General features: G+C 53.1%; 1 protein-coding gene across 3 annotated transcripts in view; it reads left to right on the top strand.

Moving 5' to 3' along the window:
• The window catches only part of mettl21e (methyltransferase like 21e), a 101,631-nt gene that overhangs the window by 54,159 nt on the left and 35,398 nt on the right, over nt 1-12,074 (top strand). For all 3 annotated transcript variants that reach the window (XM_072475946.1, XM_072475945.1, XM_072475947.1), the window contains one exon: nt 1,118-1,170. In XM_072475946.1, the coding sequence (XP_072332047.1) occupies nt 1,137-1,170 (34 nt within the window). In that variant the 5' untranslated portion in view covers nt 1,118-1,136. The remainder of the gene's footprint in view (nt 1-1,117; nt 1,171-12,074) is intronic.

Raw genomic sequence — 12,074 nt, 5'->3', positions numbered from 1 at the left:
GGTGGTGTAGTATAAGGATTTTCAGCAGAGCAAGGGTTAATGTGGGACTGGTGAACAGTACCACCCACATATAGACACACAAGGCAGTAGGCTGAAAATAGAGTTGTATGGAGAGACTCAAGTAGAAGTCAACATGAAGTTAGCTCCTAGTCTGGGCTATACTTCGTATATGTGTTTATAGTTATGTGTTAACTAATAAACACTACTGTTCAACTGTACAAACCTCTGAACCTCTACATGAGACCTACTGAACAAACCCCTACAACAAGAAGCAAGAAGGAGGATAAATTAAAGTGGGTGAAAAAAGAAACAGTAAGAAGTCTTACAACACCAGTTTAAAATCCAACAGGTTTGCTTCGAATCACTAGCTTTCGGAGCGCAGCTCCTTCCTCAGGAATCCTCAATTGATTCACCTGAGGAAGGAGCTGCGCTCCGAAAGCTAGTGATTCGAAACAAACCTGTTGGACTTTAAACTGGTGTTGTAAGACTTCTTACAGTGCCCATCCCAATCCCCCATCCAACGCCGGCATTTCACATCATGAAAAAAGAAAAAGTAGGAAGAAAATAGAAAAATTGAAATTTGACATTTTTAAAATCTAAAGTAATTCACAACTTTAAAGACAGGTTGACTGGCAGTTACTAACAATTGTCACATTATTAAAAGGGTACATAAGCTGCTAAATACTAGGATTTAATTTGCTGTGGTGACTTTAATGTGAAATTAATGTGGCAAGTGCGGCAGCTTTGTGAAAGTCATGGAGAGGTCAAGCGCAGTTTGCCATTTTTGCAAAGGTAAGGATGGAGAGTTGCACACTGGCCAGCAACGTGTGTGAATCGCAGTTTATTGGGTATCTCTTCATCGACACAATCTGCTGGCCAATTTGTGCATGCAGTACGGTGTTCACTGTTTAAATGCCTTTTGTCAGTAAAACCTGGTCAAATGTTTCATCGGAAAGACAGCATGTTACCGATTCATTCTTGTGTAAATTCTGACATCAAATAAAGAATTTACAGAATTACAGATTCCAAAAATGTTCTAGTTTTCTGTTTTTTGTACTACACATGGTATTGTGTGTACATTATCAAATCCACAAACGGTTTCTTTTTATCTGTGCAGAAATTTATAACTTGTGACAATGAACAATACAGAGAAGGCCAGCATTAAAAAAGGTATGACAAATCCACATAATTATAAGAGCGGGGCTTAAAGTGAAAGATCATTTGTATGGAAGGCTCTGGTATTTATCTACAATGATGACAAGCTTTGGATTCAAGATGTCAACATGGAATATTCTGAGTTACAAATGGGATAGTTAATCCACACAAATATTTTAACATGGTGTTCAGAGCTTATATTAACTTTTACGACTAATTTATTGTTTAAAAGCTGTTTCAGTTTATTTTTTCATAGAATAGCAAAGAAAAAATTGCATGATTGAGTATATGCCTTTTTCTCCAATAACTACCATAACCATTGCTATTACTTTTGCTTATTTCTCTTTCTCTGTCTCACTCCTTCTGCTTTATAACACTTGGGCCGGGATTTTCTGCCTCCATTAGCATCAGGGGGGTTCAGGTACATATTCAGGGAGGTGGCGCGGGTATACTGTCTCTGACTGGACGTGACCAGCCTTTGTCTTGGGGGTACCAGATCTGATTGAGGGCGACCAGCCATTGACTCAGGGTGACCAGGCATGACTCGAGGGAGACCTGGGTATCACTGGAAAGGTAGCGGGGGCCCAGTCGGGGAGTACCAGGAGGGAGACACCAGAGTACTGGGCGAGGTGGGGGCCTAGTCAAAGAGTACCGGGGGAAGACTCCAGTGTACCAGGGCGGGGGCGGGGGGAGACTCCAGGCTATCAGTGGCCTAGTCAGATGTTATGAGTGGGATGGTTCCAGGCTACTTGGGAACTAGTTGTGCGTACTGGGGGAGGACTCCAGACTACCGGAGACCTAGTCAAGGGAGCCTGGATGGGTTGACTGAGAGGAGACCACGGGATTGAATCAGGGGAGTCTGGGGGAAGACTGTCAAGTGCAAAAAGTACTTTTCCTCAGGTTACTTTCAGCTCCTGGGCCACAGGCTTCTTGGTCAGGCCTGACAGAGGGAAGGAAAGCCTGAAGCAATGCGATTGGTGGGATGGGCCGTCATCATTAACTGATGGTTCTACTCAAATCTGGGGGAAGGAGGGTGGTTCTGGAGGTGGCATGTGGACAAGAGAAAGACTAATGAAAATACATGTCAGTGACCATTACTCTGTTGCAGCTGAGACTGTTCAGCTGTAAATCAATTGACATGCCTGGAGACAACCTAGTCACGCAATTATGCCCACTCTGCCTACCATGTGGGCGGCACGGTAGCACAGCGATTAGTACTGTTGCTTCACAGCGCCAGGGTCCTGGGTTCGATTCCCGGCTTGGGTCACTATCTGTGCGGAGTCTGCATGCTCTCCCTGTGTCTGCGTGGGTTTCCTCCGGATGCTCCGGTTGCCTCCCAGAAGTCCCGAAAGACTTGCTTGTTAGGTGAATTGGACATTCTGAATTCTCCCTCTGTGTACGCGAACAGGCGCCGGGTGTGTGTGGCGACTAGGGGCTTTTCACAGTAACTTCATTGCAGTGTTCATGTAAGCCTACTTGTGCCAATAAAGATTTTTTTTTAAATGGGAGATTAGTCATAACTCATGTTGGCGTGCCCTCTCGGCAACGTGAATGGCTAGTAGAACAGGGATGGGGATTATAAGCATTGTGTCCTGATAATCTGATCTAAATTTATTCTAATGGGGTTCACACCGTTCAACAGCGGGAATCCTGTTATGTCACTGGAGGTGGGGGGGAATACTCATTTCAGGACCTCCCGCCGATGTATAACGCGTTTTGGGCCTCTCGTGAGATTTTGCATTCCCGCCGTCATTCATGCCTGATGCAAACGGAAGCACAAAATCCCAGACTAGGGTCTTGAGAAGAGCTTTGAAGTAAGAACTTTACTGGAAGCAACGCAGATACCAAAGACATTTTATGGGCAAGCGTTTAATAGTGTCTTATGTTTTATAAAACCTTCTTTCGGAGATTGCATACTTGAGTTAATGAGGAACAAATGATGGGTGGAAGGGACTGGAAATTGTTTTGAACTATTTGTATTGGTTTACATTTACCTCTCTTTCATTCAGACACGGGACTAGTCGTTCTAGATTGACTGCGTTTTACTCACTGGTAGTTTTAAATCACTTCTTCACTTTTGATTCATGTTGGATCTGCTGCTGTTTTATTTAACTCACTGCTGCGTGGACTTCCGGTGACGGCGGGCGGGAGGCGGCCGCACAATGGAGGGCTCCCGTTCGGCAACGGCATTTTCGGGGCTTTAAGCCCGATCCCAGGGTCCGCGGAGGCAGCAGAAGCTGGGAGAAGGCACGGAGGAGGCACAGTGAAGACACAGGAGGAAAAAAAGAACAAAGAAAAATGTCGAGGGTGAGCAAGAAAACAGCCGAAAAAAACCAGCTGGAGGTCCGTCGGGGAGTGGAAAGGTCACCGCGGGGTCACCAGGAGAAATGGAGGCTGGAGCACCAGGGAAGGCCGCAGTGCTTACGGCTGAAGAAATAACTAAGGTGATGGCTGCGGAATTTGAAAAGCAGTTGGCGCAGATTGCGAAATGCATGGAGACGGTGAGGAAGGAGATGAGGGAGGTTTTGAGTGTGCTGGTGGAGGAGGCGGTTTCCCCGGTGAGGACGGAGGTGGCGAGCGCAGTGGCGGAGGTGCGACTGCAAGGGGAGGTGCTGAAGGAAGTGGAGGAGATGTTATTGCAGCACGGTGATCAACTTGCCTCGATGGGGAAAGAGATGCGGAAGGTGATGGACACGAACAAGAATCTGCGAGGAAAAATGGAAGACCTGGAAAACAGATCCAGGCGACAGAATTTGAGGATTGTGGGGCTGCCCGAAGGAGTTGAAGAACCGAAGCCGACTGAGTATTTTGCCGCGATGCTGGTGAAACTATTGGGGGAGGGGGAGGATCCCTCCCGATATGAACTGGATCGGGCTCATCGGTCGTGGAGGCCTGTACCAAAGGCGAGTGAGCCGCCAAGGGCAGTGACTCTGTGCTTCCGTAGGTACAGGGTGAAGGAGAAGGTCCTGAGCTGGGCCACGCAGAAGCGGGTGGTGCAGAGGGCTGGAGCTGGTATACGTGTATACCAGGACTTTACGGTGGAGCTGGCAAGGAGGCGGGCTGCCTTCAACCGGGTGAAGAGGGCACTGTACATTAGCAAGCTGCGGTGCGGCATTGTATATCCAGCAAAGCTGAGGGTGACTTACAAGCTCAGGGACTTTTATTTTGGAACGGCGGAAGCAGCGGAGGAGTTTGCGAAAGCAGAAGGACTTTTTGTCATTTGTTTATGTAAACATGCGGGTTGAGGTTCGGGGGTTGGTGGGTAGATGGGATTGTTGTTATTATGGGGACTGACATATCTTGCTGATTATTGTTTATTGTTGATGGATGTAAATGTGGGAGAAAATGTGAAAAAGGAGAATAAATTTTTTTTTTAAAAACAAAAAAACTCACTGCTGCGTGTACGAGCAGTGCACTCTAAATCCAACATCACTCACATGGTATCAGGAGAAAGAATCCAGCATCCTTCGCCACCTCAGCATTTTCCAAAGTGATTTAAAGCCAAATGAGTGTTTCCAAAGTCTGGTCACTGTTAAAATGTTGGGAAACACAGCAGGCAATTTCCACACAGCAGATCCCACCACCAATAATGAAATAATAACCAGGTAATCCGCTCCAGTGATGTCGATTGAGAGATTAGTATTGGAGAGAAAGCCCCCAATCCTTTTTTAAAAGTGCTATGTGATCTTTTCCCAGTTTTTAATGAACTCAGTAACATCTCATCAGAAAGACCAACCCCTCCGACACTCTAGAGCATCACCCTCGATTTCTGTGCTCAAGTCCCTGGAGTGCATTTATAAAGCTTCAACCTCCTGACTCTGAGCTGAGAGGGTTACCACTGTAATAATAATCATAATAATCTTTATTGTCACAAGTAGGCTTACTGTGAAAAGCCGTAGTCACCACATTCCGGCGCCTGTTCGGGTACACAGAGGGAGAATTCAGCTTGTCCAATTCACCTAACAGCACGTCTTTCGGGACTTGTGGGAGGAAACCGGAGCACCCGGAGGAAACCCACGCAGACACGGGGAGAACGTGCAGACTCCGCACAGACAGTGACCCATGCCAGAACCGAAACTGGGTCCCTGGAGCTGTGAAACAACAGTGCTCACCACTGTGCTACCGTGCCGCCCGCTGAGCCACAGTTAATAAAATTAAAAAGACATCTGCTCGCCAGATGTTAATTTTATACACACATGTATAGGGGCTGTGGTTTTGTCCACAGTGACTTGAAGGATATGTTTTTTTAAAACAATGAGGATTTGTAACAATAGGGTCGCTGTTTTCCAGCACTGAAATTATGGGCTGGATTCTTCGTTTTGGACACTAAGTATTGCAGTTGGGATTGAATCGTGGGAATTGAGCGCTCCTGCAGTGAGTGCTGGCCAGGAGAAATTCGGTCCTGTAAATGGGCCAGTACACTGTCCACATGCAGCCCGAGCGATTTCCGGCCCTGCTGGCGTCTGATTCGCTGGGGCCGGGAATTTCATTGATAACCTGACGAGCTGGAGCAGCTTTTAGACGCTCCACCCGCTATAGACTGTCATTCCAGCCAAGAAGATGGCTGTACGAAGACCAGCTCCAAGATTGCAGGAGTCGTAGATCAACAGAATGCTGGATGTCATTGAGGAGAGGAGGGACAACCTCTTTCCCAGGGTGGGGCAGAGACTCAACAATGTCTGGCATGAGGTGGCAGAGGCTCTCAGTGCTGCCAGCCTCACCAGGAGGTCATGCAATGCCGATAGAAGATAAACAACCTACTTAGGGCAGCCCGGGTGAGTCGCCACTCCTGTGCCTCAGCATCACTCCCATCCCTCACTCCTCATATCAGCCCCAATCCCCTGGAGACCGTCTGCCTGCATCTGCCTTACAATCCACCCTCCACCAAACCCCGACAACTATTATCCTCTTTGGCCAAGCGTCTTGGACACTTCTGCCACCAACAACAGACCCCCCCCCCCCCGCCCTAAAACTCACCTCCCAGCATCTCACTGTGTCTTTCTGTGTCCTCTAGGATAAGGCGGCCTATAGTTGCCAAGAGAAGCAGAAGACAGGAGGACCATGTAGCGCACAATGACTTACGAGAGACGAGAAGTGATGAAGTTGATCCAGGCTTTATTAAGCGATGCTTGTCCCCAGCAGCTCAGCAACAGAATGAAGCTGCGGGGATAAGCTCGGGTTCTTATACTCCGCCTTCAGGGCGGAGCCAGAAGTCGGCAGATCCAACCAGGACCTGGGATCTGTCAGCCAATAGCATCTCGGCTTCACAGATCCCACATGACCCCTAATACATACCATCACATTCACCCCTTGTTAAAAAGGAACCCGGCGGGGTGGTGGTTCGCATGGTGGTAGGGGTTTACAAGGCTGGCCCTGGAACAAATTTCGGTCAGTGTTACTACAGCTTTAGCCCTACACTGGGCTATGTACAAATTTGTGAGAACTATTTACAATATGAGCAAAAAGATTTTTTTTGTTACAACAACATTCTTGGTGTCACGCGGATTCCCCGTGTCGAGCGGGCGGTCTGGTCTTCCTCGTCGATCGCCTCAGCCCCGGTGGTGGTGCAGGTGCTTGCTCGGGCGTTGTCGTCTCCGGGAGCGTTTCGCTGTTTGTTCCTGTTTTACTCCTGTGCGGGCACGGGAGGAGGACCGATCCTCCCGGGAAGGGGGTGGTCGCGGGGTGCGCCGGTGGCAGGGAGGGGATGATCGGTGTCGGGGGTGTGTGTGTGTTTCCGGCGGGTGCCAGGTCCCGCAGGGAGACCGTGTCCTGTCGGCCGTCGGGGTACGACACGTAGGCGTACTGCGGGTTCGCGTGGAGAAGGTGAACCCTCTCGACCAATGGGTCCAATTTGTGCGCCCGCACATGTTTCCGGAGCAAGATGGGTCCTGGGGCCGCCAGCCAGGTCGGCAGCGACGTTCCGGAGGAGGACTTCCTGGGGAAGACAAGGAGGCGCTCATGAGGCGTTTGGTTAGTGGTGGTACACAGCAGCGACCGGATGGAGTGGAGAGCGTCCGGGAGGACACCCGGGGGAGGTGCTGTTTGGTGACAGGTCGGCAGAGGACTGGCAATGCGGCTTTGTGCTGGCGGGAACGCTGCCCCAGGGCCCCGGCGAAGAGGAGGAGGAGGAAGCCGAGCTCTTCATCTGCTCCGTGTGCGGCCGGGGGGTGGCATGCGCCTCGCCCTTCGACCAGCACCAGCTGGTCCATGCCAGCTACCACTGCGTCGTCTGCGGCAAAGGGTTCAGCCGCTCGTCCAACCTGTCGCGGCACCAGAGGCTGCACCGGCAGGAGCACGCGTTCGCCTGCGCCCGCTGCAGCAAGTCCTTCCACCAGGTTATGAGAGACGAGAAGTGATGAAGTCGATTCAGGCTTTATTAAGCGATGCTTGTTCCCAGCAGCTCAGCAACAGAATGAAGCTGCGGGGAGAAGCTCGGGTTCTTATACTCCGCCCGAGCCGGGGGAATTGGGACTGGGTCTGGAAAGGGAGCTGCGCCAGAGGAGGCGGGGTCGGGTGGGTGGAAAGCGCGGGCTTTTTCCCACGCTGAGTGGAAGGGGGTGGGGTCGTGGGGGAGGGGAGAGTCCATTGACGGACAGGAGGGGGAGACTCCCACACTGGGGGGATCGATGGAGCGCCAGGAGTGGCCAGGGTCAGCAAGAGTCGGCTGACTCACGGGAGTGCAGTGGGGGGAGCAATGCTGCTCGAGGGAGACCTAGCTGGGGGGGGGGGGGGGAACCGGGTTGCTGCTGGAATGGCCAAGGGGGAGCTGGAGTCTGTAGAGGAGGTCGGGGCGGGGGTCTGCCGCTGGGGGGAACGGGAAGTGTGGGGGGCGTGAGCTGGGGGTAGGGGGAATGGGGGGAGGGGGAATGGGGGGGAGAACCGGGTTGCTGCAGGAATCGCCAAGGGGGAGCTGGAGTCTGTAGAGGAGGTCGGGGCGGGGGTCTGCCGCTTGGGGGAACGGGAAGTGCGGGGGGCGCGGGCACGTGGCTGGCCTAGAAAGGGTTATGGCTAATCGGGACGGGGTGGCGGGCAGCCCCCTGATCCGGCTGATAACCTGGAATGTAAGAGGCCTGAACGGGCCAGTCAAACGGGCCCCTGTGTTCGCGCACCTGAAGGGGCTGAAGGCAGATGTGGTCATGCTCCAGGAAACGCATCTGCGGGTGGCAGATCAGGTAAGGCTAAGAAAGGGATGGATAGGGCAGGTGTTCCATTCGGGGTTGGATGCAAAAAATTGGGGGGGTCGGGATTTTGGTGGGGAAGCGGGTGTCGTTTGAGGCGTTGAGCATCGTGGCAGACAATGGAGGTTGGTATGTGATGGTGAGTGGTAAGCTGCAGGGGGTGCGGGTGGTCTTGGTAAATGTATTCGCCCCGAATTGGGACGATGCGGGGTTTATGCAGCGTATGTTGGGCCGGATCCCGGATTTGGAGACGGGGAGCTTGATAATAGGGGGGGACTTCAACACGGTGCTGGATCCGGCATTGGATCGCTCTAGGTCTAGGACGGGCAGGAGGCCGGCGGCGGCCAAGGTGCTGAGGGGGTTTATGGACCAGATGGGGGTGGAGGTTTGCGAGGCCGGGGGCCAGGGAATTCTCATTCTTCTCCCATGTTCATAAGGCCTACTCTCAGATTGACTTTTTTGTAATGAGCTGATTCCGAGGGTGGAGGACACGGAGTATTCGGCAATAGCCATCTCTGACCATGCCCCGCATTGGGTGGACCTCGAGCTGGGGGAGGAGAGGGACCAGCGCCCGCTGTGGCGCTTGGAGGTGGGGTTGTTGGCGGACGAGGAGGTGAGCGGGCGGGTTCGGGGGTTTATAGAAAGGTACCTGGAGGTCAATGATAATGGGGAGGTGCAGGTAGGGGCGGTCTGGGAGGCGCTGAAGGCGGTGATCAGGGGTGAGTTGATCTCCATTAGGGCCCACAGAGAGGGGAAGGAGAGGAGAGAGAGGGAGAGGCTAGTGGGGGAGATGATAAGGGTGGATAGGAGGTATTCAGAGGCCCCTGAGGAGGGACTACTCAAGGAGCGACGGAGCCTCCAGGCCGAGTTCAACCTGTTGACCACCAGAAAGGCGGAGGTGCAGTGGAGGAAGGCGCAAGGGGCGGTGTACGAGTACGGAGAGAAGGCTAGCCAGATGCTGGCACACCAGTTTCGGACGCGGGAGGCAGCGAGGGAGATCGGGGGAGTTAGGGATGGAGGGGGGAGCACGTGCGAAGTGCGGTGGGTATTAATGGGGTCTTCAGGGACTTTTACGAGGTACAGTATCGGTCTGAGCCCCCATCGGAGGAGGGAGGGATGGGTCGCTTTCTGGACCGGCTGAGGTTCCCGAGGGTAGAGGAGGGGCAGGTGGCGGGGCTGGGGCACCGGTTGGGTTGGAGGAGCTGACTAAGGGGCTGGGGAGTATGAAGGCGGGGAAGGCACCGGGGCCAGATGGGTTCCCGGTGGAATTCTATAGGAAGTACATGGACCTGTTGGGCCCGCTGCTGGTAAGGACTTTCAACGAGGCAAGGGAAGGGGGGGCTCTGCCCCCGACGATGTCTAGGGCGCTGATTTCTCTAATTCTGAAGCGGGACAAGGACCCTGTACAGTGCGGATCGTATAGACCGATTTCACTCCTTAATGTGGATGCGAAACTGTTGCAAAGGCATTGGCAATGAGGATTGAGGACTGTGTTCCGGGGGTCATACACGAGGATCAGATGGGTTTAGTGAAAGGGAGGCAGTTGAATACCAACATACGTAGGCTCCTGAATGTAATTATGATGCCGGCAGTGTAGGGGTAGGCGGAGATAGTGGCGGCTATGGACGCGGGGAAGGCCTTTGATAGGGTGGAGTGGGGGTACCTGTGGGACGTGTTGAGGAGGTTTGGGTTTGGGGAGGGGTTCGTTAGCTGGATGAGGTTGCTGTACGAGGCCCCGGTGGCAAGTGTGGCCACGAACAGGAGGAGGTCGGAATATTTCCGGCTATACCGAGGGAGGAGGCAGGGGTGTCCTCTATCCCCCCCCTGCGCTTTGCGCTGGCGATTGAGCCCCTGGCCATGGCTTTGAGGGAGTCTGGGAACTAGGGGGGGTTGGTGCGGGGGGAGGAGGAACACCGGGTATCGTTGTATGCGGACGATCTGCTATTGTATGTGGCGGACCCGGTGGGGGGAATGCTGGAGGTGATGTGGATCCTGAGGGAGTTTGGGGATTTTTCCGGGTATAAGATCAACATGGGGAAGAGCGGGCTGTTCGTGGTGCTCCTGGGAGACCAGGAAAGGGGGATTGGTGAGCTTCCACTAAAAAGGGCAGAAAGAAGTTTTAGATACCTGGGGGTTCAGGTGGCTAGGAGCTGGGGGGCCCTGCATAAGCTCAACTTAACGAGGCTGGTGGAGCAAATGGAGGAGGAGTTCAAAAGGTGGGATATGTTGCCACTCTCCCTGGCAGGTAGGGTGCAGTCGGTTAATATGCGGTGCTCCCGAGGTTTTTGTTTATGTTTCAGTGCCTCCCCGTCCTGATCCCGAAGGCCTTCTTTAAGCGGGTTAACAGGAGTATTATGGGGTTCGTATGGGCGAAGAAGACCCCGAGGGAGAGAAGGATGTTCTTGGAGCGGAGCAGGGACAGGGGGTGGTTAGCATTGCCAAGCCTATGTGGGCACTATTGGGCTGCGAACGTGGCGATGATACGTAAGTGGGTAATGGAGGGGGAGGGGGCAGCGTGGAAGAGGCTGGAAATGGTGTCCTGTGTGGGCACGAGCCTGGGGGCGCTGGTGATGGCACCGCTGCCGCTTCCTCCGACGAGGTACAGCACAAGCCCGGTGGTAGCGGCGACCCTCAAAATCTGGGGGCAATGGAGACGCCACAGGGGGGAGGTGGGGGCTTCGGTGTGGTCCCCGATACGGGAGAACCATTGGTTTGTCCCGGAGAAAATGGATGGGGAGTTCCTGAGTTGGCACAGGGCAGGTATTAGGAGGATGGGGAATCTGTTCATAGACGGGAAGTTTGCGAGCCTTGGGGAGCTGGAGGAGAAATTTGGGCTCCCCCCCTGGAAATGCTTTCAGATATATGCAGGTAAGGGCGTTCGTTAGGCGACAGGTGGTGGAGTTTCCACTGCTGCCGGCGCGCAGGGTCCAGGACAAGGTGCTTTTGGGGGGTGTGGGTTGGAGAGGGTAGGATCTCGGCAACTTATCAGGTGATGCAGGAGGAAGTGGAGGCCTCGGCGGAGGAGTTAAAAGGTAAGTGGGAGGAGGAGCTGGGGGAGATCGACGAGGGTATGTGGGTGGATGCCCTGGGAAAGGTAAACTCTTCCTCCTCTTGCGCGAGGCTCAGCCTGATACAATGTAAGGTGCTGCACAGGGCGCACATGACCGGGGCAAGGATAAGCCGGTTTTTTGGGAGTGAGGACAGGTGTGCGAGGTGTTCGGGGAGCCCAGCAAACCACACCCACATGTTCTGGGCATGTCCAGCGTTGGAGGAGTTCTGGAGGGGCGTAGCGAGGACGGTGTCAAGGGTAGTGAATTCCAGGGTTAGGCCTAGCTGGGGGCTCGCAATATTTGGGGTGTCGGTCGAGCCGGGAGTGCAGGAGGCGAAAGAGGCCAGTATTCTGGCCTTTGCGCCCTGGTAGCCCGGCGAAGGATTCTGCTTCAGTGGAAGGATGCGAGGCCCCCAAGCGTGGAATCCTGGATTAACGACTTGGCAGGGTTTATTAAATTGGAGAAGGTGAAATCTGCCTTAAGGGTCTCTGTGCAAGGGTTCTTCAGGTGGTGGACGCCGTTCCTAGACTTCCTGGTGGTGCATTAGGAGATGGTCAGCAGCAGCAGCAACCCGTGGGGAGGGGGGGGTAAGTTTGTGTCTGGTAGGGGATGCACTATTGTTTACTGTTTTACGTTTATTTGTTTATTTATGCACTTTTGTTCTTGTTGTTTTATTATTTGTGTAAAGGGG

Source organism: Scyliorhinus torazame, chromosome 15 (genome assembly GCF_047496885.1).
Source record: "Scyliorhinus torazame isolate Kashiwa2021f chromosome 15, sScyTor2.1, whole genome shotgun sequence".
NCBI lineage: Eukaryota > Metazoa > Chordata > Chondrichthyes > Carcharhiniformes > Scyliorhinidae > Scyliorhinus > Scyliorhinus torazame.
Note: the sequence above shows the minus strand (reverse complement) of the source record. Positions and strands in the feature narration are given on the sequence as shown.